At 33.7% G+C, this 22,119-nt stretch overlaps 2 protein-coding genes across 8 annotated transcripts in view; one reads left to right on the plus strand and one right to left on the minus strand.

Annotated features, from left to right (window-relative positions):
• Positions 1 to 5,734, plus strand: part of Irag2 (inositol 1,4,5-triphosphate receptor associated 2) — a 110,504-nt gene extending 104,770 nt beyond the window's left edge. For both annotated transcript variants that reach the window (XM_058576277.1, XM_046435783.2), the window contains 6 exons: positions 156 to 199; positions 2,027 to 2,089; positions 2,184 to 2,233; positions 2,519 to 2,620; positions 4,294 to 4,401; positions 5,196 to 5,734. In XM_058576277.1, the coding sequence (XP_058432260.1) occupies positions 156 to 199; positions 2,027 to 2,089; positions 2,184 to 2,233; positions 2,519 to 2,620; positions 4,294 to 4,401; positions 5,196 to 5,439 (611 nt within the window). In that variant the 3' untranslated portion in view covers positions 5,440 to 5,734. The remainder of the gene's footprint in view (positions 1 to 155; positions 200 to 2,026; positions 2,090 to 2,183; positions 2,234 to 2,518; positions 2,621 to 4,293; positions 4,402 to 5,195) is intronic.
• A 76-nt stretch (positions 5,735 to 5,810) lies between these two features.
• Dnai7 (dynein axonemal intermediate chain 7) overlaps positions 5,811 to 22,119 on the minus strand; it is a 91,910-nt gene continuing 75,601 nt past the window's right edge. For 4 of the 6 annotated variants that reach the window (XM_046435787.2, XM_046435785.2, XM_046435786.2 and 1 more), the window contains 7 exons: positions 20,665 to 20,740; positions 17,949 to 18,109; positions 15,581 to 15,737; positions 10,890 to 11,104; positions 8,889 to 9,056; positions 7,266 to 7,379; positions 5,811 to 6,199 (listed from right to left, as the gene is read on the minus strand). In XM_046435787.2, coding sequence (XP_046291743.1) covers positions 5,924 to 6,199; positions 7,266 to 7,379; positions 8,889 to 9,056; positions 10,890 to 11,104; positions 15,581 to 15,737; positions 17,949 to 18,109; positions 20,665 to 20,740 — 1,167 coding nt within the window. In that variant the 3' untranslated portion in view covers positions 5,811 to 5,923. The remainder of the gene's footprint in view (positions 6,200 to 7,265; positions 7,380 to 8,888; positions 9,057 to 10,889; positions 11,105 to 15,580; positions 15,738 to 17,948; positions 18,110 to 20,664; positions 20,741 to 22,119) is intronic. The other 2 variants (XM_046435788.2, XM_058576279.1) reach the window with 2 other exon arrangements.

Below are 22,119 nucleotides of genomic sequence, written 5' to 3' on the forward strand. Positions count from 1 at the left end.
ACCAAATAAATGATAAACGGTTTTTATATTGCTCAATAGTCTCTAGAGTCTTAAATATTTTCTGACCTTTGCTTTACTTGTAAAAAATGAAAACAACTGTTTTAACATTAATCGCATGTGTGATTTCTAACATGTGCAAATATTTTTCCTTGTAGATGACTGCCAGATTAAAAAACGTTCAGCTTCTCTGAACTCCAAGGTAATCACTAATTCACTTGATAAATCATTTAATGAATATATTATAACCAAAGTGGCTTTAAAATATTCTTTGAAGTTATGTGCCTTTAAATGTAAACCACAAATCAGTGATTATACTTCATATGCATGTATATATGTGTGACATTATTTACATATAGTTTAGAAAGTATGTTTTTATACTTCCTGCTTTATTTGGATATCAATCAAGTTTGTCTGGCAATATGAGAAAAGCCAGTTTTGCAATATTTTCTATCATATGAACCAAATTTGGAAATAGGCAATGTGATAGTAGTAAGGCAGACTGACAAAATCCTCCTTTCTTGCTGCTTTGCTACTCTCAGCCCTTGGCTTCATCCTCATGTAAGGTTGCTACTTTAGATCCAGTCACCAACGCCTCACCATTATGTCGAGTCATTGCAAGGAAATAAAAGAATCAAAGACCAGCATTTCCTCTCCCTGAAAAGACCCTTTTTAAAGTCCACCATGGCATTTCTCTTTCCATCAATGGTGAAAAATTAAACTAGAAAATATGGTTTTTCCTCTGGAAGTTATATGCCTTGTTAAAAAATCAGTCATAATAAGGAGAGGAGAATAGGATATTGAAGATCAGTTAGTGGTTTTTACCACAGCTTCAATATTTTGAGCAAGTGACTTTAAATTTTTCCATCTAAATATTTTTCAGAGAAACACAGAAAGTTATCAGAAACCAGGTTGCTCAAACTGGAATTTGATAATCTTGGGGTGCTCAACTAACCAGTGAAATTCAATTACAGATGACAGTTTAAGGACTCACAAGAAACCTCTAGTTTATTTACTGCATTTAAAATATTTTTATATCTTTTAAGTTGCATTTAATTAAACCACATAATACTAAATATTATTTCCAGCACAAGTCTCAAGGCAGATATATAAACACATCTATTCTTTAAAATATCATGAAAACTTACTCTTGTAGAATCAAAAAACTGTAATCTCACAAAAGTTGAAAGTGGAATGGTGGTTACCAGAGACTGTGGAGAATGGGTGAGGGGTGTTGATCAATAGGCACTAAGCTACAATTAGATAGGAGCAAGAAGTTCCAGTGTGTGGTTGCACAGTAGGGAGACTATAGCTAACAGAAAAGTACAGTGCATTTCAAAAACCTAAAGGATTTCTGAAAATTTTCACCAAGGAAGGATGTTTAAGGAGACAGTTTAACCTGATTTAAAAATTACATAATACGTACATGCATCAAAACATTGCTTTTTCTTGTGTATATATGTATAATCTTTATGTAACAGTTAAATTTAATTAAAAAATCATGAAATCCTAAGTATATTTTAAAAAATGAAATTAAAGAAACCATAACTGTAGGTGCCTATTTATCTCCTCTTGAATTAAGAAACTATTTTTAAGCATAAAAACAAAGATAACAAAACAGAAGAATGCATTTGGCTGGACTAACAATGAAAACATTTTCTTCCATAGAAATAAAACATGAGCAAAGGTCACAGGCATAAACAAGCCATTCTCAGAACAAATATGTACTTCCAACATAGGAAAACAACACTCCATGTTACTAGGAGCCAAATAAATGAAAACTCAAGAAGTTTTATATCCCTTGTCTTATTGGCAAGGATTATAATCAGTATTGGAGAAAGTAGAATATAAATTGGCAAAATATTTCTGAAATGCAATTTGCCCATAAAAAATCTTTTAGAATGTCTCCTGTTCAACTCAGTAGTAGTTAAGGGTATAGATGTGTATGTTACATGCATATGTATCAGTGTTGTATGTAGGGAACAAATATTAAGAATTTTCTAAATGTACACTTATCCCCTTTGGGTAGCCATCTTCTCTACGAAGAGTGACTATTGCTTCTTTACCCAGAAATATTGGAAATGCAGCAATGGTAAGTGTTCTTAATCAAAAGCACATTCATTTTTATGTAACAAAATATAACTTCACTAAATACATATTATTGTTTAACATCTGAAATTCTAAAGGTTGCTGGGATGGAAAATAATGACAGATTCAGCAGGAGGTCCAGCAGTTGGTGAGTGTGATTTTTGTGGTTTCACTTTTGGAACCTCACTGTTTTATAATGGGGTAAAGTAAATAAGCATTTGAAATAGTAGTGCAACTTCTAATTTGTCCAGAGCATAAATAAATATAAAAAACTAGCATATGTTGATTTTTATTAAGAAATAAGAGTTATGTGAATGTGCCAAAGAAAAAATTAGAAAATATAATTTTTGTTTTGATTTAAACTGTAGGAAATAATTTACAATGGCTACAGATATGTTTATTTTGATATGTGGCTATTGTCTTCTTTGCTTAGGCGTATTTTGGGGTCAAAGCAGAGTGAACACCGTCCCTCATTACATCGATTTATTAGCACCTATTCCTGGGCAGATGCTGAAGATGAAAAATGTGAACTGAAGTAAGTGCATTTACTAACGTGACATAAGCTGGGGCATAACAATGGGGACCACAGTAGTTCCATGAAAATGAGATTGATGCTGCCTCAAAAATATAGTTAATTGTGGAAGATTTTTATCACCCCTAAAGCACTCTATGAAAATTATCTGTGAATACATTCACTCTTCTAGCATCATAATGGGAAGGTTTGTGGTTAGAAAAATCCTTAAATTTTGTCCAATTGGCAAAGATCATTTTTTTTTTCCTGTTTAGGTGTTTGTCCTTGGGGAAAAGTCAATAAAGAGCCACAGAAGTAAAATCTTCATCTAATTAGATTTTAAAAAAATTATACTGTATGCTGTTTAAATACATAAAATGAGTCCCACTATCCTGCATAATTACAATGTACCAATTAAATTTTTAGAACATGAAGTGTATGTGTGTGTGTGTGTGTGTGTTTGTGTGTTCATGAAAGATAGGAATATATGTGCCTCCATCCATTTATATAAATGAAGAGGAGGGAAAATAAACTATACTATTGTCTCTATATCCATCAAATTAAACAAAATATACTGTTTACTTCTATAGTGAAGGTAGAGGACAAGGAGGAGAAAAGTGAAGAAATGCTGCCTCTGTCCTTGCAAGACAGCAGACAAACTGCTTAAGATTACTTGGTCTTAGTTTTCTCATCTGTTAGTTGAGAGATCTTAATGAAATATTTTATGGTCATTTTGAAATACCTCCCATGGGATTATCCTCAATCCTAAGCAATATAAAGACAATCTGACATTGTTGCCTACCCTCAGATTCTTTTTATTTTTCTAACTCCTGGGAGGCCTGTTACAAACAGGGTGGGGAAAAAAGAGGTTCCTTCAAAAGATTGAAAACTAAGAAGTCTTTGAAAACAAAATATTGGTTCATGGAGAAAATTACAATTGATTTTGCCTTTGGGGCCTTGTTTCCTTTATATTTCCTGTAGATGTGTGACTGGAAAAAAATGTTTAAAAATTAAAACACAGTTTCCTTTGGCAATTGTGAGGGCATAACATATTTAGGATTTAAAAGTTCAAATCCAGCTAGGAACCTTTAGTGAACATTATAATCATAAAACAATTAGGTTTCATTCAGGTGCAGGAAATATAGTCAAGTCATATGCTATTCTCCAATACATTGAATATTAGTTTAATTAGCTTAGCATTGAAAATATTTTCATGAACATTTTAAGATTTTCAGATAAAGAGAAGAAATGACACTTCATTTTACTCCAAGCAATGATAAATTTTTTCACCATATTTCAAATGAAAAAAATTATATGTAGGTCATTTATCCTCTTTGTAAAGTATGATTAAAGATAGTATCTATATCTATATATCTATCTATCTACATATATATATGATGTAAGTTGAGAAAGAAATTGCAGTGATAACATTAGTTAATTATGTTTTTGTCTATTTCTTTGTTTTGTGTGCCTTGGTTATTATCTCTGCTTTTTATATGAGCATTTACTATTTTTCTATATAGAAGAAGTTATTTTTATCACCAAATTTATAGAAATTTGATTTTTGGATATCAAATCTTCATTAAGCAAGACAAATATTCATGCACCCCTTGAGTTACACAGCAAATCAGCAATATTTTATAAGTTATAGCATATTATAATTAGTTTCAATATTTAAAAACAATATTTATTCACAGAACTAAAGATGACTCAGAACCTCCTGAAGAAGAAATAGTAGAAAGAACAAGGAAGACAAGCCTTTCTGAAAAGAAAACTAATCCATCAAAGTGGGACATCTCTTCCATGTAAGTTGCCTGCTTGCTAAATGATACCACATGAGGGGAAGGGGAAAGGGAAAGGCAGGATTAATAGTCCTAATCAAATTCCTTTACTAAAAGACATGCCAAATTGTTCAATATACGATGAATAACAAACTTAACTATTGTAGTAGATCATATAAAGTTTGTTATCCCTGAACATATTTTACAAGAGGCAGAAGAGTTGACAATGTTAGGAACTTAATTCTGAAACCAGATAGCCTAGGCTCAAATTTCAGCTCTCTCACTAGCTGTGTGACCTGGGCAAGTACATCCATTTGTAAGCACTGGTGTCTTCATTTGGGAAATTGAGATGACAGCAGTACCTATGTCATTGTGTTGTCCTAATTAAATGAACTGTCACCTCTAAGATGTTTAGTTTCTTGTATTTCTAAAAAATAATTTTAGTGAGAAATGACATGTATATATACACATATATAAGACCATAAACATACAACCTGTTCTACCAAGTAAATATTTTGGTTCCACTGCAGGAGTAAAAGTTGCTTTACCTGATTGAAAGAATAAGTTGAATATGTGTATGTACTTTTTAGGAGTTAATGCCTAAACCACATAATTTCCAGGTTCTCAGCAGAGCATATGTAATTCTAAGGGGCAATGGGGGGGGGGGCACATTGTGGCCCAAACCAAGAGGATACATCATAGGGCAGCATTGTAGTGTGTAGGTCAGATCAATGACTTGATTAGTGCTGTTAGCAAAACGAGTGTTTCTAATAACAAATAATTATGCTTACCCACGTCTTTTTGTGTTTTCCTCATAGTTATGACACAATAGCTTCCTGGGCAACAAATCTCAAGACTTCCGTCAGGAAGGCTAACAAGGCCTTCTGGATTTCTGTGGTGTTCATTGTACTGTTCGCAGCTCTGATGAGCTTCCTCACAGGCCGATTTTTCCAAAAATCTGTGGATGCTGCCCCCACACAGGAAGGGGACTCCTGGCTATCTCTAGAACATATCTTGTGGCCATTTACCAGCCTCTGCCACAATGGGCCACCACCAGTGTGACCAGTGATCCAGTGACCAGTGAATCACCAGTGTGATGTAGTGCATCCTGATATCTTGATTTTTAATGTTTCAGTATCTGAACTTAATAAATTAGTAACTTTTAGTAAGGAAAGTATAGTACAAAACCAGAGGTTCTTAGAACAACTGTAAAATGTTTTACATTCCCATTTTTTGCAATCACCTTCCCAACTAAACTAAAGGGAGAAGAATTTGCCTATATTTTAATGAGCTCTTTGAGAAAGAAATATATATTGTTTTGCTAAAACTTATCTAAATAAAGATCCATTTAAATATTCATACAGTGAAAGCTAAATTCTCAATAGCCCAAAGAAAAAAGCCTACTTTGTTTAAAATAAAATTTGAATACAAAATACTATTCAATAATTTTAATAGCCTGTTTTAAAATTATTCACTTTGAAAAATACCTGATTGTTTTCCCCAAACATGTTTGATTCTTCACATTGAATAGTTTGCAAGTAGAGATTTAAGAATAGCTGAGAAATCTAATAGAGAGTAGCATATGACAAACAGAGTCAATAAATAGGCAGTTGGAATTATTGATTTTCTCCATTGCTTCCCTGGAAGCAACATCCTTCAACATGTGATATAGAGTGGAATGAAACTCAGTTCCTTCTTTAAGTGCTTCTGAGTATGAATCACTGTTTTCATCCATCTTGAGTCTTTGTGCTCTGTCACCACTAAACATTAAAAGGACCCACTTAGGATTCTCAATAAGCTCTTCAGTTGGTTGTTCCCTTGCCTAAAGAAAATTAGCAAAATCTGTTAGCAGTTCTTCTCTTATTAAGGACTTTTGTAGTTGAGTATTATTTGAATTATTTTTAAACCATGAAACTTTATTTATGGAGCTTATTCACATTAATTGAGGCAAAAATATTGAGTGCCTATCATGTTCCAGGTACTGTTCTAGGTGGTGGGGATGTAACAGTAAAATGCAGGGGGGAGATAACCCACATATATTAATAACCGGAGCAACAAAACTCTGCCCTCAAGGAGCTTATATTTGAGTGAAGGAAATAAGAATAATAATTTGTGCTAAAATATTCATCAGTCAGAGACTGGGAGTGTAGCTCAATGGTAGAATTTACTTGCCTAGTATGCATGAGGCCCTGAATTTGATCCCCAGCACTTCAACTTTTAGGATTTGATAAACTGTATCTGTCAGACAATAGTAAATGTATCAGTAGAAAGTTAAATTGGAAGCTTAATCCTCTCAGGAGCCTGTGAAATATATATATATATATATATATATATATTTCCCCAGATTCATTTTTAGCTAAATTCTTCACTTTCAAGCTTTATTTATGTCTGACCTCCTGAGTCCTCCTTCCCAGCACCCTCCTGGATACTATACACTGCCCAACCCCAAGCCCCACTATTCCTGTTTTTTTTCTTTTTACATAACACTTTCACCTTTTTAGTGTGTGTGTGTGTGTGTGTATATATATATATTTAATGTTAAAGGCTTTCATTTGTTTTTAAATCAATGTAAAGAGCACTGGCTTAGCACACTCGAGACCCTGGGTTCGATCCTCAGCACCGCATAAAAACAAATAAACAAAATAAACGTATTGTGTACAACTAAAAAATAAATATATATATAAAAAAGAGGTATATGAAGTCATGAACATTTGATACCATAATGGACCACAACGTCATTACCTTTAAATAGGTAGGTCTTATATTTTTGATTATTTTTGAAGGTTGATTTTATTAACCTTTGTAAGAGGAGAAGTCATGTCTACAGTTACCTAGTTTTTGAGTATCTATTTTGGAAAACAAAGTTTTATTGGCTTTGCATACTATACCTTAAATATAACTTTTGTAGTATTACATACTATATTCCACTTGCTCCATCCAAATGCAAAAGCAGAACTTAGCAGGGCCATTTGTCGATAAGCTCTCATTTCTACTGATGGATTCTGTAAATACAAACAGAACTGACCTTGGAGCCTCCCAACAAATCTCCCTTCCATCCTTAACACATAAGGATTCATTTAAAAATTTAAGTCAGATTATATGACTTCTCTATTAAAATTTAACAATGGATTTCTTCACTTTCTGAGTAGAATCCAAAGTTGTTGATGTCTACACAGGTCATCTGTGATCTGCCTCTACCACTACATATTACCACCCCCCCCTCCCCATCAGCCATCTGGCCTTATCTCCTCCTCTTCCTTTTCTCTCTCAGTTCCAGGCTTCTTGCCCCTGGTCCAGTCCTGGCTATTCCTTCAGAGTTATTGCTCCAGCTGTTCTCTCTGCCTGGAAGCTGTTTCCCCAGATCCATTTTTAGCTAAATTCCACACCATCAAGCTTTACTCATGTCTGACCTCCTGAGTCTTCCTTCCCAGCACCTTCCTTGATACTGTACTGCCCAACCCTACTATTCCTGATCTGTTTATTTTTTTTTCCTTTTTACATAACACTTTACACCTTTTTAATTTACATGACCATCCTATTTTTCTTTCCCTCTAAAGAATATAAGCTTTAAAGGGGCAGGGGGCTTTGGTTTACTCATTTTTCCTAATATTTAAATCAATGCCCCTACCATATAAGTGTTCAGGAAAAAAAATTGACTATTCTGAAAACAAATAGGATACCACATTTGTCATAGTAGTTACTACAGGTAATTTGAGTTAACATTTTTTTCTATGCCTACAGTTAGATACCTTTTGCTAGATGAGTATTGCCAAATGTTATATAAATGGCTACATATTTTGTTTACTATTTTCTAGGGTATTCATAAACACATTCTGAAGCATGTAACTCTTCTGCCTACAAAGACATTTATTACAAAGACAATTTATTAGAAGCACTTGTGTCTTCATGTATCACAACTGTTTACTAAGCATTTTATTCTAGGAATATGCTAGGTGCTAGAAGAACCAAAATTATTAAAAAAAAAAAAAAAAAAAAAAAAAAAGCTGCTGTCCTCGTGGCTGTCCCAGGTTAGTGTGGAGGGATCTTATTTAAACCCTATGAGTAACAGAAAGGAGCACATAGAAATGGAGGCTCTTCCAAGAAACCAAGGAAAGTGGCTTAGTATATTAAAGGGCTTTTTATATGTTTAATTTTGTGTTTGAGACAGTGCAGAGTTACTCTCTTAAGAAATCTTAATAGTCATGGAAAAGGAAAGAAAATATGCGAAATGAGAAGTAGCCTGGACAATTTTTGCACTAAACTGACAGGCCATGATGTGCTATAATTGCCAATATGAAGATCATGCTATAGATTTAATTCTTGGGGGAGATTATTACATACTTGAAAAGACTCTGGACGTCTCATTTCTTCACTTATTCTTCCTTTCTAAATTTAATCTTGTGTAGCTGAATCTATAAAACTCACATTGCACCTTAGGACTTATATTAAATTAAATATTTGCCAACATTCTAAATGTATGCTACATTAAATTTGGAAAGATTCCTTCATACCTTATTGTTTGTAACAACATAAAAATGAGAGTGTCCCGATGGGAAGATATTCAATCCAGCTTCTTTCAGAGCAAAAATGAAAGATATAGGACTCATCCATTTTCCTTCCAAATTAGAAACATGTTCTTTGTCTTTTATTTTGATTGAAATTAACTTGCAGAGGTTTTCCTGAGTTAAAATAAGAAAAAGAAAAACTTTGATAGAAAGTGAAAGAAATTACTCCAGTACCATTCCGGGTCCAGTCCTTATGTTCATTCTATAGATTTTTTAAAAACCTACCAGTATATTAAAAAGAGTGCAGGGCAGGTATGTTTTAGATCTAATCTGAAATGGTACCACAAAGTCCTCATGTTACCTTAAATCAATTTACTCTCTATAGGCTTCATTTGAATAATCAATTGGACTACAGATCCTCAAATCCTCTCCTATTTTATGTTATCATATGAAAATATAAAGTATGTTCACATTGAAATTAAAACAGCTACAAAAGCCAGGTAGGTGCATGCCTATAATCCCAGCTGCTCAGGAAGCTGAGACAGGAGGATTGTGAGTTCAAAGCCAGCCTAAGGAACACCGAGGCACTAAGCAACTCAGTGAGAACATGTTTCTAAATGAAACACAAAATAGGGCTGGGGATGTGGCTCAGTGGTTGACAGCCCCCAAGCTCAGTCCCCAGTACCAAAAACAAACAAACAAAAAAGCAAAAAACTATGAAACCATGACTGTAATTTTAGAGATTAATCTTAATTATTTAACGTGAAAGTTAATGATATAAATCCACCAGTTTTAAGGTTTGGCAAACTGGCAATTTGAAGATGTATTGAGTTCACATCTCAAAAGTTTTTTCCTAAAGGTTAATATATCCTATTTAGCCCAATATGTCTAAAATTTTTCAATACATAATCAGTATAAAATTATTGAGACAATTTGCATTTTTATACTAAGTATTCAAAATCTGATATGTATTTTACAACTATAGCACATGTTAATTTGGACTAGTCACATTTCAAGAGCTCAGTAGAATAACTAGTACATTATATAGTACAGATGTACCTTTAAAATCTGACTTGAAAATGCACTCTACAACCCTTGGCATTTCAGTCTTCATATTCAAAAATGGACACTGAAAGTGTTCATAACTTTCCATCAGCCTAGAGTAAGAGTATGCTCAGGAATCTTCAGTGCTGCTGGGATGGCATAAGCACAATAGCACCAAATGGGTTGGAAGCCCTGACAGGAAGCCCCCATTATAACCCTCTATGCAATCTTAGGAAGGTCACTTAACCTCCTGATGCGTTGGGCCTCAGTTTACCCCCATATAAAATGTGATGGTGTATCAGAAATATTTTAAGGGCCATTACAGCATTGACAGTCCAGAGTGCTCTCTCATCCCATCTTGTTTAAAAAGCAAAGCTTGATAATATTTTGATTTTTCTACAATACTCATAAGGAAGTCTAAAGAATCTTAAAAAAACTTCATTGAAATATATTTTACATATCATAAAATCCACTCATTTCACGTATAGAATCCAATGATTTTTAGTAGTAAAACTATCACATAAATCAGTTTTAGAACATTTTCATCCCACCTAATAAAATCCCTTACACTCATTTTTAATTAATCTTCATTCTCAGCCCCAGGCAGCCACTAATCCACTTGTGGCTTTATAAATTTCAGGCTGTGTAATTTCTGACTGATAAGCAATTAAGTCTCATTCAGAGGGAGACCCAACTCCAAGGGGATTACATATGGTTGGATGATACCACAAGTCATACCACAACCAGACTTGTTGGTCCATTAATTTATCTAACCCTAGTAACTTTAGGGTACATATTTGAACCTCACTACTTACATGTCATTGCATGTTTATTCAATCAATATCTTATTTAGAAACAATGACTCAGAACAAAGTCTGGATGTAATCACAAAAGACAATATATAAACCAGTGGTGATTTTTTGACATACTTATATGCACAGACTTGCTATAATAGTAACTCACCTTAATTTGTATCTGAATCTCAGTAAATAGTGTAGTCACAATTAAAAGTACATTATTAATTTCAAGTGGTTTTAATTCCCATGACAGGAATGGCATGTTAACATGAGAGTCTTGAATCAAGGTAAGAGGACCAAAAGTTTCCAGGCTGAATGATATAAGTCTTGCTTCTGCATCGTAAGATACATTACTGATGCCATCAGTTCTCCAACGTTTACCTTTATAGTGAAGGAAGAAAGTGATAATTTCATAAGATGAATTATCATAATTTCCTATGATAAGATGAATGAAACTATATAAATAATCACAGTGTGTATAAATTGATCTTTACGTTAAGAACAGAAGCTCAAAATTAAGCTAAATTTTCTGGGAGTTTCTGTGCTGCTAGGATCAAGTCAAAACTCTGCAGTGTGGGCTGTTAAGACCTTCAGAGTAGACCTTTGACACTGACTTTGTCCCTTGATATTTCTCACACCTGTTTTCAGCCCCATTTTTCTTTTTTTTTTTTTAATTTTTTTTATTGGTTGTTCAAAACATTATAAAGCTCTTGACATATCATATTTCATACATTAGATTCAAGTTGGTTATGAACTCCCAATTTTACCCCAAATACAGATTGCAGAATCACATCGGTTACACATCCACATTTTTACATAATGCCCTATTAGTAACTGTTGTATTCTGCTACCTTTCCTATCCTCTACCATCCCCCCTCCCTCCCCTCCCATCTTCTCTCTCTACCCCATCCCCATTTTTCATTCTCTCCTGATGTTTACTTCTGTGTCTTTGCACATGTGGTTCGTTCTTCCTAGAATACTCCTCCTCAACATTTTAGAGAAACTCTCTTCACCTTTGTTTTAAAACAACTTTAAAATTCACCTGATTTTAGTAAATTGTTATTAAATTTAACCAGTTGTGTAACCATTATATAATCCAGTTATAGAACATTTTTATTTTTATCTCCCCCATATTAAGATCCCTATATATATATATATTTTTTTTTTGGTACTGGGGATGAAATCCAGGGGCACTTAACCACTGAGACACATCCCCAGCCCTTTTTTTATATTTTATTTAGAGACAGGGTCTTGCTGAGTTGCTTAGGGCCTTGCTAAATTGCTGAAGTTGGCTTTGAACTCACAATTCTCCTGCCTCAGCCTTCAGAGCTGCTGGGATTACAGGCATGTGCCACTGCACCTGGCCAAGATCCCTATGTCTATTTACAATTCATTCCCACCCTTCTGTCCCAGGCAGCTATTAATATACTTCTTGTCTCGAAAGATTTACCCTTTTGGGACTTTTCATATAAATGCAATCATACAATATGTGGTCTTCTGTTTCTCTTACAACTCAGTAAAAGCCAGTTTAAGATGGGAAAATGATGTGAATAAACATTTTGCCAAGGAAGATATATGTAAGACTAATAAGCATGTTTTACACTATTAGTCATTAGGGAAATACAAATTAAAACTGCAATGAGAGTTTACTTAATGTCTACCAGAAAGAAGACAGATAACCAATGTTGGCCAGGACATGGAGAAATGAAACCATACATTGCTAGTAGACATGGAAAATGGTACAGCACTTTGAAAAACAGTTTGGCAGTTTGTTAAAAAGCTACATGTAAAATTACTCCTCAATCCCACTCTTAGGTATACACCCAAGAGGACAGAAAATGCTTCCATGCACACATTTTCTTTGTGTCTAAAGCCCTGTTCCATGACCATCCTATGAGAAAGTCCCCCAAGGTCCCTGTTGTGTTCTGTGGCACTCCATGTCTATTCTAGCACCTACCACATGGCATGGAAATGTTTTCCCTGTGCACCTTTCCTACAAGTCTGAAAACCTCAAGAGGAAGGAACTACTCTCTTTTATCTCCATATATCTTATGGTTTAGCATATTTATAGGATGGATGAATAAACCATTCTCTTCCCAGATGTTATCTTCATTTCCAGTTGGTTCTTTCATCTTCTCACATGGAAGCTTCTATTGACTAGTTTTTGTTCTTAAAATCAAATAATAAATACATCTACACTGACAAATACTGCTACACTAGCAAAAATAATTTGTAAAGATAAAAATTATTGCCTATAAGTCTCCAAATTTTGAAGCACAAAAAGCTTCCCCAGAGTTTAAAATTTTCAGGGGTTGGAAGTTGTTGCTAATTAGTGCCATTACATAAATTCTACATAGTTCATATTTCCATAAATTGAGTTAGATAACTTGTCATTCTAATTTAGTGTGTATAATTTAAATGCAATTTTTAGGAGCATTTCTATGAATGTGACATCTCTAAAGCAACAAGAAAGAAGAAATTACATAATTGTTCAGTTTGATGTATTTTGTAGTTTAGTCTGTTAGAAATATACTTTTCCATGTAATAAACAACTTCTAGAACATAAATGTATGTGGCTGTGTCTACACAAGCAGAAATGTATGCACTGGAGTATTCATAAGAAAAGTTTAAACCACAAAATATTAATATTTACCTCTTTTGGTATGAGTTATTAAGTTCTCTGCCCCTGTAACAAAAATGGAATAAGAACTCTTTGCCTTAATGATCTTGTCTGTTCCCAAGTATGTAAATCCTTTCAAAATAAATGGATATAAAACAACCCTAAAACATAAAGCTCCACAGTTTTCATCTTGGTTCTTTATACTGTGCCCACAAATTTACCAGATGGAGATTTCCCAAAATTCAGCTAGCTTACCTCCAAAGAAGTATTTGGTAATGATTATCTAATCATTAGCTTCTATTTTTGTTGGTACATCTGATTTTATAGCTCTGTATTTTAATAGTGTGAGTAAGCAACAATTTGCTTTGGTTCAAGAATCAAAAATTGTAAAATGGTATACAGTAACCAGTTTTCCAATACTTGTTTGCAATTTATACATGATTAACATTAAAATAAAAGATTAATCACCTCAATCTGATTTTTTATGAGACAGTGGAAGTTATTTTATGAAGCATTTGAGATACTTTCATCCATTTTTAAACATAATGATATAACCATAAAGTAATTTAGGAACTAACAAAATTCAATAAACTTTAAAATTCCAACTCTATCCATTTGTATCAAGACCAAACAACAAAGACCGTATACCTGACATTATGAAAAGAGAAAATCAGTTTATAGACTATATTTTCTGTTCAATTTGAGGATTTATATTCTTGTCCCTCTTTTTATTACATACTTACAAAGGCTAGCTAAGCAAAGCAATTTTAAGCCAAAAAGCATTGCTGGAGACATCACAATACCTGACTTCAAATTATACTACAGAGATATAGTAACAAAAACTGCATGGTACTTGCATAAAAACACACAGACCAATGGTACAGAATAGAAGACAGAGACAAACACACTCAGATACAGTCATCTGATCCTTAACAAAGATACCAAAAACATACATGGGAGAAAAGACAACCTTTTTAACAAATGGTGAGGAGACAACTGGTTATCCATACGTAGAAGAATGAAATTAGACCCTTACCTCTCACTCTGTACAAAAATCAATTCAAAATAGATCAAAGACCTAGGAATTAGAAACTATGCAACTCCTAAATAAAACAGAGGAGTTTTCAGCACAGGCAACAACTTTCTCAGTAGGACCCTGAGAGTTAAGGAAATAATACCGAAAATTAATAAATGGGACAGCATCAAATTAAAAAGCTTCTGCACAGCAAAAGAAACAATTAGGAATATGAAGAGAGAACCCACAGAATGGGAAAACATCTTTATTAGTTATTATTCTGTCAGAGGATTAATATCTTGAAAACATAGAGAGCTCAAAAAAAAACCTTTACACCAAAAAATTAAACAACCCAATTAATAAATAGGCAAAAGAATTAAATAGACACTTCTCAAAAGAATAAATATAAATGGCTAACAAATATATGAAAAAATGTTTGACATCATTAGCAATTAGGGAAATGCAAATCAACTCCACTGAGACTTCATCTCACATCAGTCAGAATGGCACTCATCAAGAATACAAACAAAAATAAAGGCTGGAGGGGATGTAGAGAAAAAGGAGCAATTTTACACTGTCGGTGGAATTATAAATTGGTACATTTTCTATGGAAATCAGTGTGGAGGTTCTTCAAAAGACTAGGTATGGAATCACCACATGACCCAGCTATACCACTCCTTGTAATTTATCCTAAAGAATTAAAGTCATCTTATTTACAGTGATACCTGCATACCCATGTTCCTAGCAGCACAATTCACAATAGACAAACTATGGAACCAGCCTAGGTATCCATCAATGGGTGAATGGATAAAGAAAATGTGGTATATATGTACAATGAAGTCTTATTTCTTCAGAAAGAAAAATGAAATTATGTCATTTGCAGAAATGGATGGAACCAGAGACTATCACGTTAGGTGAAATAAGTCAGGCTCAGAGAGTTAAGGGTCATATGTTTTCTAGCATATATGGAAGTTAGAGAGAAAAAAGGAAAAGAAAGCTGGGGGTCAATCTCCTAAAATCAAAGGGAGATCAATAGAGGAAATGGGCCAAGGAGTGGGAAGTGGGGAGGGGGCGCGCAAGTGCTGGGGAATGATATTAGCCAAATTATATTGTTATGTCATGTGCATGTATGGATATGTAACAACAAATTCCATCAACATGTACAATTATAATGCACCAATAAAAATGTGGAAAAAAGAAGCTGGCTAAGGCATTGTTGTACCTTCAGCATCCCACCTTACAACCTTAGGATCCTCGAAAAAGATCACATTCTCATGAACCTTGAGCGTGACCTCTATAGGCGGAAAAGCATTTTCTGTATCAAAGTCTTCCATGGTTTCTGGAGGATATGTGAATTTCTGTAATCCTTCTTGGAGTATCTTTTAAAAATGACCAAAACACCACCATGTTAGAAAGTGACTAGTAACAGTTAAAGATGTAACTATTACTAAGTAAAATATATGGTTTAATAAGCACTGAAGTTTGGTCCCATTTAGCTGTAGCCTGACTAGTAAATGTCACAACAAAATTGAAAGATAAATGATTGAGGGAAAAAAAATCACTATAATTAACAGAACTTCCTATGGGCCAGGTTCTAGAGCTTCTCCAACATTTTATTCCTCAGAGAAATCCTACAATGCCAATATTTAACAGAGAAGGTAATTAAGACTTAGAGAAATCAAGCCATTTGCCAAAGTTTATGAGATGACTGCAAGGAAGTACCAGATCTACAGGACTCCAAATTACACACTAAAACCTCAGGAAGGACACATAGGTAAAAAGAAGTGTAGATAACCTTTCAAGAAGTATAGAAACGAGAGGGTGAAAGTAAAGCCAACAGCAGATTTTTCTAGGATAAGGGAGATTTGTGTATTTTAAGAATGTATCAGAGAAGCATCTAGGAAACGGGAAAATTTAAAATATCATAAAACAGAGAAACAGTGGTCGAGGCATGATTCTAGAGAAAGTAAGAAGTTGTTGAAAAAAATCTTGGGAAAAAAGGAGGAAGTCCTCTTTGTTGCAAGAGAAAGAAAAATGAGTGTGAAGGAGGATATTTTGGGTTCCAACCAGAGCAGGAAGTGAAGGTGGATGAGGACATTCTCATAAAACTCAAGCACATAAAATTTTTGATGGATAAATAGCTTTGAAGGCCTCCCTTTAACTACCCTGCTTTTTGGGTGGTTCCTCAAGTATGGAAAGAAGATTCAAATACATCCTTTGAAGAAATTACATACCAGATGATCTCTCCCAGGCTTGCTCTATTAAATGAACTCTTATTTGTGGGGAGAAAGGGGAAAGAATGGCAATATCAAAATTGGTTTTAAAATTTTGTTGGGGGGTGACAAGGAAAAAAAAGTGTCTTCTACAAAGGCTCCAAACTACAAAAAAAAAAAAAACAAAAACAAAACAAAACAAAAAAAAACGACCCACTGAGAAATACTTATTTAAACAATGCACCAAAGTCCTTAATGGATGGGATTGTGTGTGAGAAGTAACTGGTAGTCTGTGTATATACTGAGTTACTAGAAAGAGGGAGAAAGAGAAGGGAAAGGAGGGAGAGAAGAAAAATAGGAGTGGACTCTGACAGCATAACTTGGAATATATGGCAGTATGCTCTGGATGCAGTCACCATAAGGTTAAAAGAAACCAAGTCAATACCAGTGAAAATGTTATTACTTATAAAAGAGGAGTATGAAACTCCTTGAAAGATGATATAACAACTTCTGTCATCAGTATTCTTATCACTCCAAGCATGTTCTGTGAATGGCAGCACCAGTGTCACCTGAATCAGTGCTTCTCAAATGTTTATGTGCATGTGAATCATCTCTCAAATCCCTCTTGTCAAAATGAAGATTCAATAGATCTGAGATCACTCAAAATATGCATTTCTTAGATATCCCCTTGTGATGCCACCACAGCTGGTTCAGTGCTACTGGATCACATTTTATATAATTAAGATTCATACCAGTGATTCTCAAACTTCAGGGTGTGTTTTGTTAAAACACAGATTGCTGAGCCTCACCATTGGGGTTTCTGATTCAGTAACTTTGAGGTTCATGAATTCACATTTCTAGCAAATTCCCAGATGATGTCAGTGGTTTCTCATGTTTCTGTTCAATCACAGATCTAGATGAGTCTACAAACTGTGGCCCCTGAGAAATCCCTCCCGCCACTGCTTTTTGTAAATAAAATTGAAGTAGAACACAAACATGTGCATTTGTTTACACACAGTCATTTTAGCACTATAAAAGCAGTGTTGAGTGCTTTCAACAGAGCTAGTGTGGCCCACAAAGCTGAATATATTTACCATCTGGTCTTTCACAGAAAAAGTCTCCCAACCTCTGGTCTTAATATCATTATTAAGGCCAATTCAGTACTTTCAAACATGAGTGATATAGGTTTTTACAATTAAGTTAACATGTGAATTCTAATTTAAAAAATCATATTGTTTTAGAATCTGTTAATGTCCTTTAGTATTTGTTCTTTGTGATTAATAGTGTTCACAGTTTATTAGATGTTCAGATCATTCAATATGAAGTAAAGGCATAAGCAACTATTTTACTTATATTTATATTAAAGAATTTACTTACTTGCACAATCATCCAGCCCTTCACTGGCTTATACTGTGGGGGAAGCTCCAAAATATCCAAGTGGTACACTCCACCTAGAGTTGTGAATTGGCATAAATCCACCTCATTGTCTTCATAGATAAATGGCTTTTCAGTAGTATTCTCTATCAGGTATAACTGTGCTAGAGGTAAACAGATTGATACCATTTCTAAATAGGTCACAATATTTTTGTATTTTCTTAGGAGTGAAAAGAAAAAATTCTAATATCGATGAAGGAAGTTTTTATGTAAGTAGCTACTAAGATTTTGCAAAAAGTGCATAACTCAGAACTATTCACAGAGCTAATCATGGAGATGGGAATACACATGTGTGATGCTCAGGTGCAGGCTCCATTTATATTTGTATTTATATTTTCATACCAACATTTTAGGAATATGCATATGATAACCATGTGTTATTATTTTTAAAAATCTTATATAAAAGATAAAAATGGTTTGACACAAAATTTGATAATTATCAAACTATTTTTTTAATGTTGAACAAGTACTTATTGAGTTACTTCTTGCTGCTAGCCACTGGCTGGGGTTACAGCACAAAACTAAATAAGCAAAAAACTATGATCTTCATATTAGCTTTCCTAGGGGAGAGATAAATGAGTAAAATATCTATTATTTGTAAAACTGCTATGGAGAAAAATGAAAAACAAAGCCCTTTCATGAAGTGTTTCACTTTTTTAATAGGGTCCAAACTAATTTCTTAAAATTAAAAATAATGGGGCTAAAACTCCAAAAGAAAAAAAAAAGGTAAATGATAAAAAAGTAAATTTTGGTCCATGTATGAAATAAAAGTGAATTTTTTTCAATAAAAAGCGGCCCAGCTCATAGATAAATAGGGATGGAGGTTTGAAAAATGAAGAAACCAGATTGTATAATATCTATTTTTCCAAAATTCTATGGGAAATTCTATTATTTCCCTTATCCAGTACACAATCAGAGGCAATATTGGAAGTTACATATCACAAGGACTATTCCCACCCTTCACCAAAATGCTTCTAGAAGAAAAGTCAGACCACTTAAAGATTTCACATTTAATTAGCTATGTGACCTTATTCAAGACATGCTAAGTAACATCTTATGTGAGTTTTTTCAACTATAAAATGGATATAATAGTAGCAGCTAATAGAATTTGGCAGAAAAATGAGTTAATATACATAAAGAGTTGGTGCTAGACACATAGAGAAAGTGCAGGAACTGCTAGTATTATTTATTATCGAAGTTTTACTTTCCCATAAAAGAAAGCACACTAGGATGGCAGTAAATTTAATCTGTGGAAAGCATGTACTGAAAATTAATGGAAATAACCAAAGAAATTTTGAACTAAAATTTTTTTCCTGTGTACATTCATTGAATACATTGCAGTCTTCAATTTTTAAATGTATTCAATTAAAAATTTATTCACCTAAAAGGAAAGCAAGAAATATTCCTGTGGTTACATTTAGATCATTATGATATATATTATTTGGGAATCACTACATATAAAGCCATAGTATTATTGACAGAAGTTTAATAACTGACTGTAATATCCTATTTCTAGTAGAATTACCCAGTTAGGGTTATAGAAAATATAAATATATAAGCCCAGGTGATTGTTAAACCAAAGGTGTGTTAGAAAAAGTAAAAAAGTAGACAAGAGGCTCATCATGAAAAACATGCTTAGAAATATATAGAAAATAGGTTCTTTAAAGGTTATCAGGGAAGAAGAATACTGATACAAGTCATGGAAAAGATAGCTATGAATATCAAACTGAGGGATTGGGGGTTGTAACTCAGTGGTAGAATGCTCACCTAGCATGTGTGAGGTGCTGGGTTCGATCCTCAGCACCCACATGAAAAAATAAAATAAAATACAAGTATTGTGTCCAGCTATAGCTAACAAAATATTTTAAAAATATCAAACTGAAATATTGACAAATTAGCTGGGTTCATGCCTGTAATCCCAGTGACTTGAGAGGCTGAGGCAGGAGGATTACAAATTCAAAGCCAGCCTCAGCAATTTAATGACCCCCTAAGCAACTTAGCAAGACTCTATCTCAAAAATAACAAATAAAAAGGGCTGGAGATGTGCTCTGTGATAGAATGTCTCTGGGTTCAAACCCCAGTAATAAAAAAATAACTATTTTTTTAAAAAAAAGATCATTTTCACATATCCAATTGCTATTTGACAGGACAAGATTAAATACAAAAACTTATAGTCCCTCAAAAGTGTAGAGAAATTCCTGATGTGTATGTGTGCTTGTGAAAACTCACTGCATCACTGTGTATAAATAAAAAGTAGAAATAACTTTAATGCTATCAATAGGGATTTGAATAATGTTCTATTATTTGGTTGGAATTATACAGCTACTATAAAAAAGTGAAATTATCATATGTTCTTACTTAAAACAATGTTAATTATTTATTTACAATGTATATTGTGTTCTATGTATATCACATAATGTTAAGTGGAAAAAATAATTTTCAACTAAAATATTTGTATGATAGGATTCTATGATCTTATTAAAATCCAAAGAGACAGTAAATAAATCTATTAATACTGATTTTCTCAGGGAAGAAACTAAGAAAAATTTTTACTTTTATATATTTCTACAATGTCTGAAATGTCTGAAATGACCTTGTATTACTTTTGTAAGAAGAAAATCTCAATAAAGTCAAATTATGAAAATGTAATTTAGAATACCTGCTGAAATCGATTCACTTAATAATCTCATCTCCAGTTCACCTTTTTCAGCTTCAGAGTCTTTCTTGTCAGAAGTCTATTAAATAAATAAATAAATAAATAAATAAATAAATAAATAAATAAATACACAAGGACAGAGGGACATGACTGTTAGTGTCCTCTTGAGTTCAGAGTCATTTTCTTTCTGTTCCAATCCCCACTTCAGATGTCTGCTACCTTAATGCTAAGGCCCAAACATACACACTCTAGCATAACACTGGAACAATTATAGTATTTTTAAAAGCAATTAAAATGAGAGCACAACTCCACTGAACTTCACAAGAGCTCTCAACTAGAGTTCTTCTGCTTAGATTGTACTCTAAAAACAAGCACAAAATATAGAAACTAGGAAGCAAAGCAAGCTCTAAAATATATTACTTAGGATTTCGAGATGGCTAGATGGAAGTGCTGAGCACTCACTTCCTCCTTCACAAAGAAGAATCAAAGTAGAAGGTGTACAGCCACATTCTGAAGTGAGTGATCGTGGTAGAACACAGGAAAACAGCGAAAGAGAGACTGCAATCCTATAAGATTCATAGACCTGGGACAACAGATAGTAAGAGAAACAAAATATCCTTGGCATCTGCCACACTGACTTCAAAGCTGGGGGAGGGCATATATCCCCTTTGCAGGGGTAAAGGTGAAAGAGAGTCTTAACAAACTTTCAGTGTGGATGCTGACAATCCTAGCTACTCCAAAGTTCCAAAATCCTTACAGGTTTGTAGTCCGTTTAGATAAGTAACCTGAAGTCAACACAGCAGATTTTTTTAAATTATATTTATTTCTGTAAAATGAATAAATTATTTTCTGGCTCTTTGAGATGAAGGAGTTAATAAGTAAATTAATGGACAAAGGAAAGAATGAAATAAGGAAAATAACAAAAACAAGAAGAGTATAGAAAGAAAAAAATACCAATTTAAGATGAAAGAGAAAATTCTGGCATTCTCATCTATAAGTTGAGATACCGAAATTGCTTCCCAGAGTTATTTTAAGTTCATACTAAGACATGTGAAAATATAGCATAGCATAGGCTCTTAATAAATGTAAGTCCCACCCCTTCTCACCCCAGACAGTTTCCTTTCTTCTAAAATTAATACTGTAACATCCCCTCCTCCAGCTTTGAAGCCAGTGTGGCAGATGCCAAGGATATTTTGTTTCTCTTACTATCTGTTGTCCCAGGTCTATGAATCTTATAAGGTTGCAGGCTCTCATTGCTGTTTTCCTGTGTTCTACCATGATCACTCACTTCAAAATGTGAATATGCATGATTCATAATAATAATAACAACAATAATAATAATTGTGACCACTGCTTCCACCTTTATGGAGCCCTATTATGAGTTTCTATGCAAAGCAGTATGGAGATTCCTTGGAAAACTAGGAATGGAACCACCATTTGACCCACTATCCCTCTCCT

Source organism: Marmota monax, unplaced genomic scaffold (assembly GCF_021218885.2).
Source record: "Marmota monax isolate L192 unplaced genomic scaffold, Marmota_monax_Labrador192_F-V1.1 WCK01_AAM20220418_F8-fsc00012, whole genome shotgun sequence".
In the NCBI taxonomy this organism is placed as follows: Eukaryota; Metazoa; Chordata; class Mammalia; order Rodentia; family Sciuridae; genus Marmota; species Marmota monax.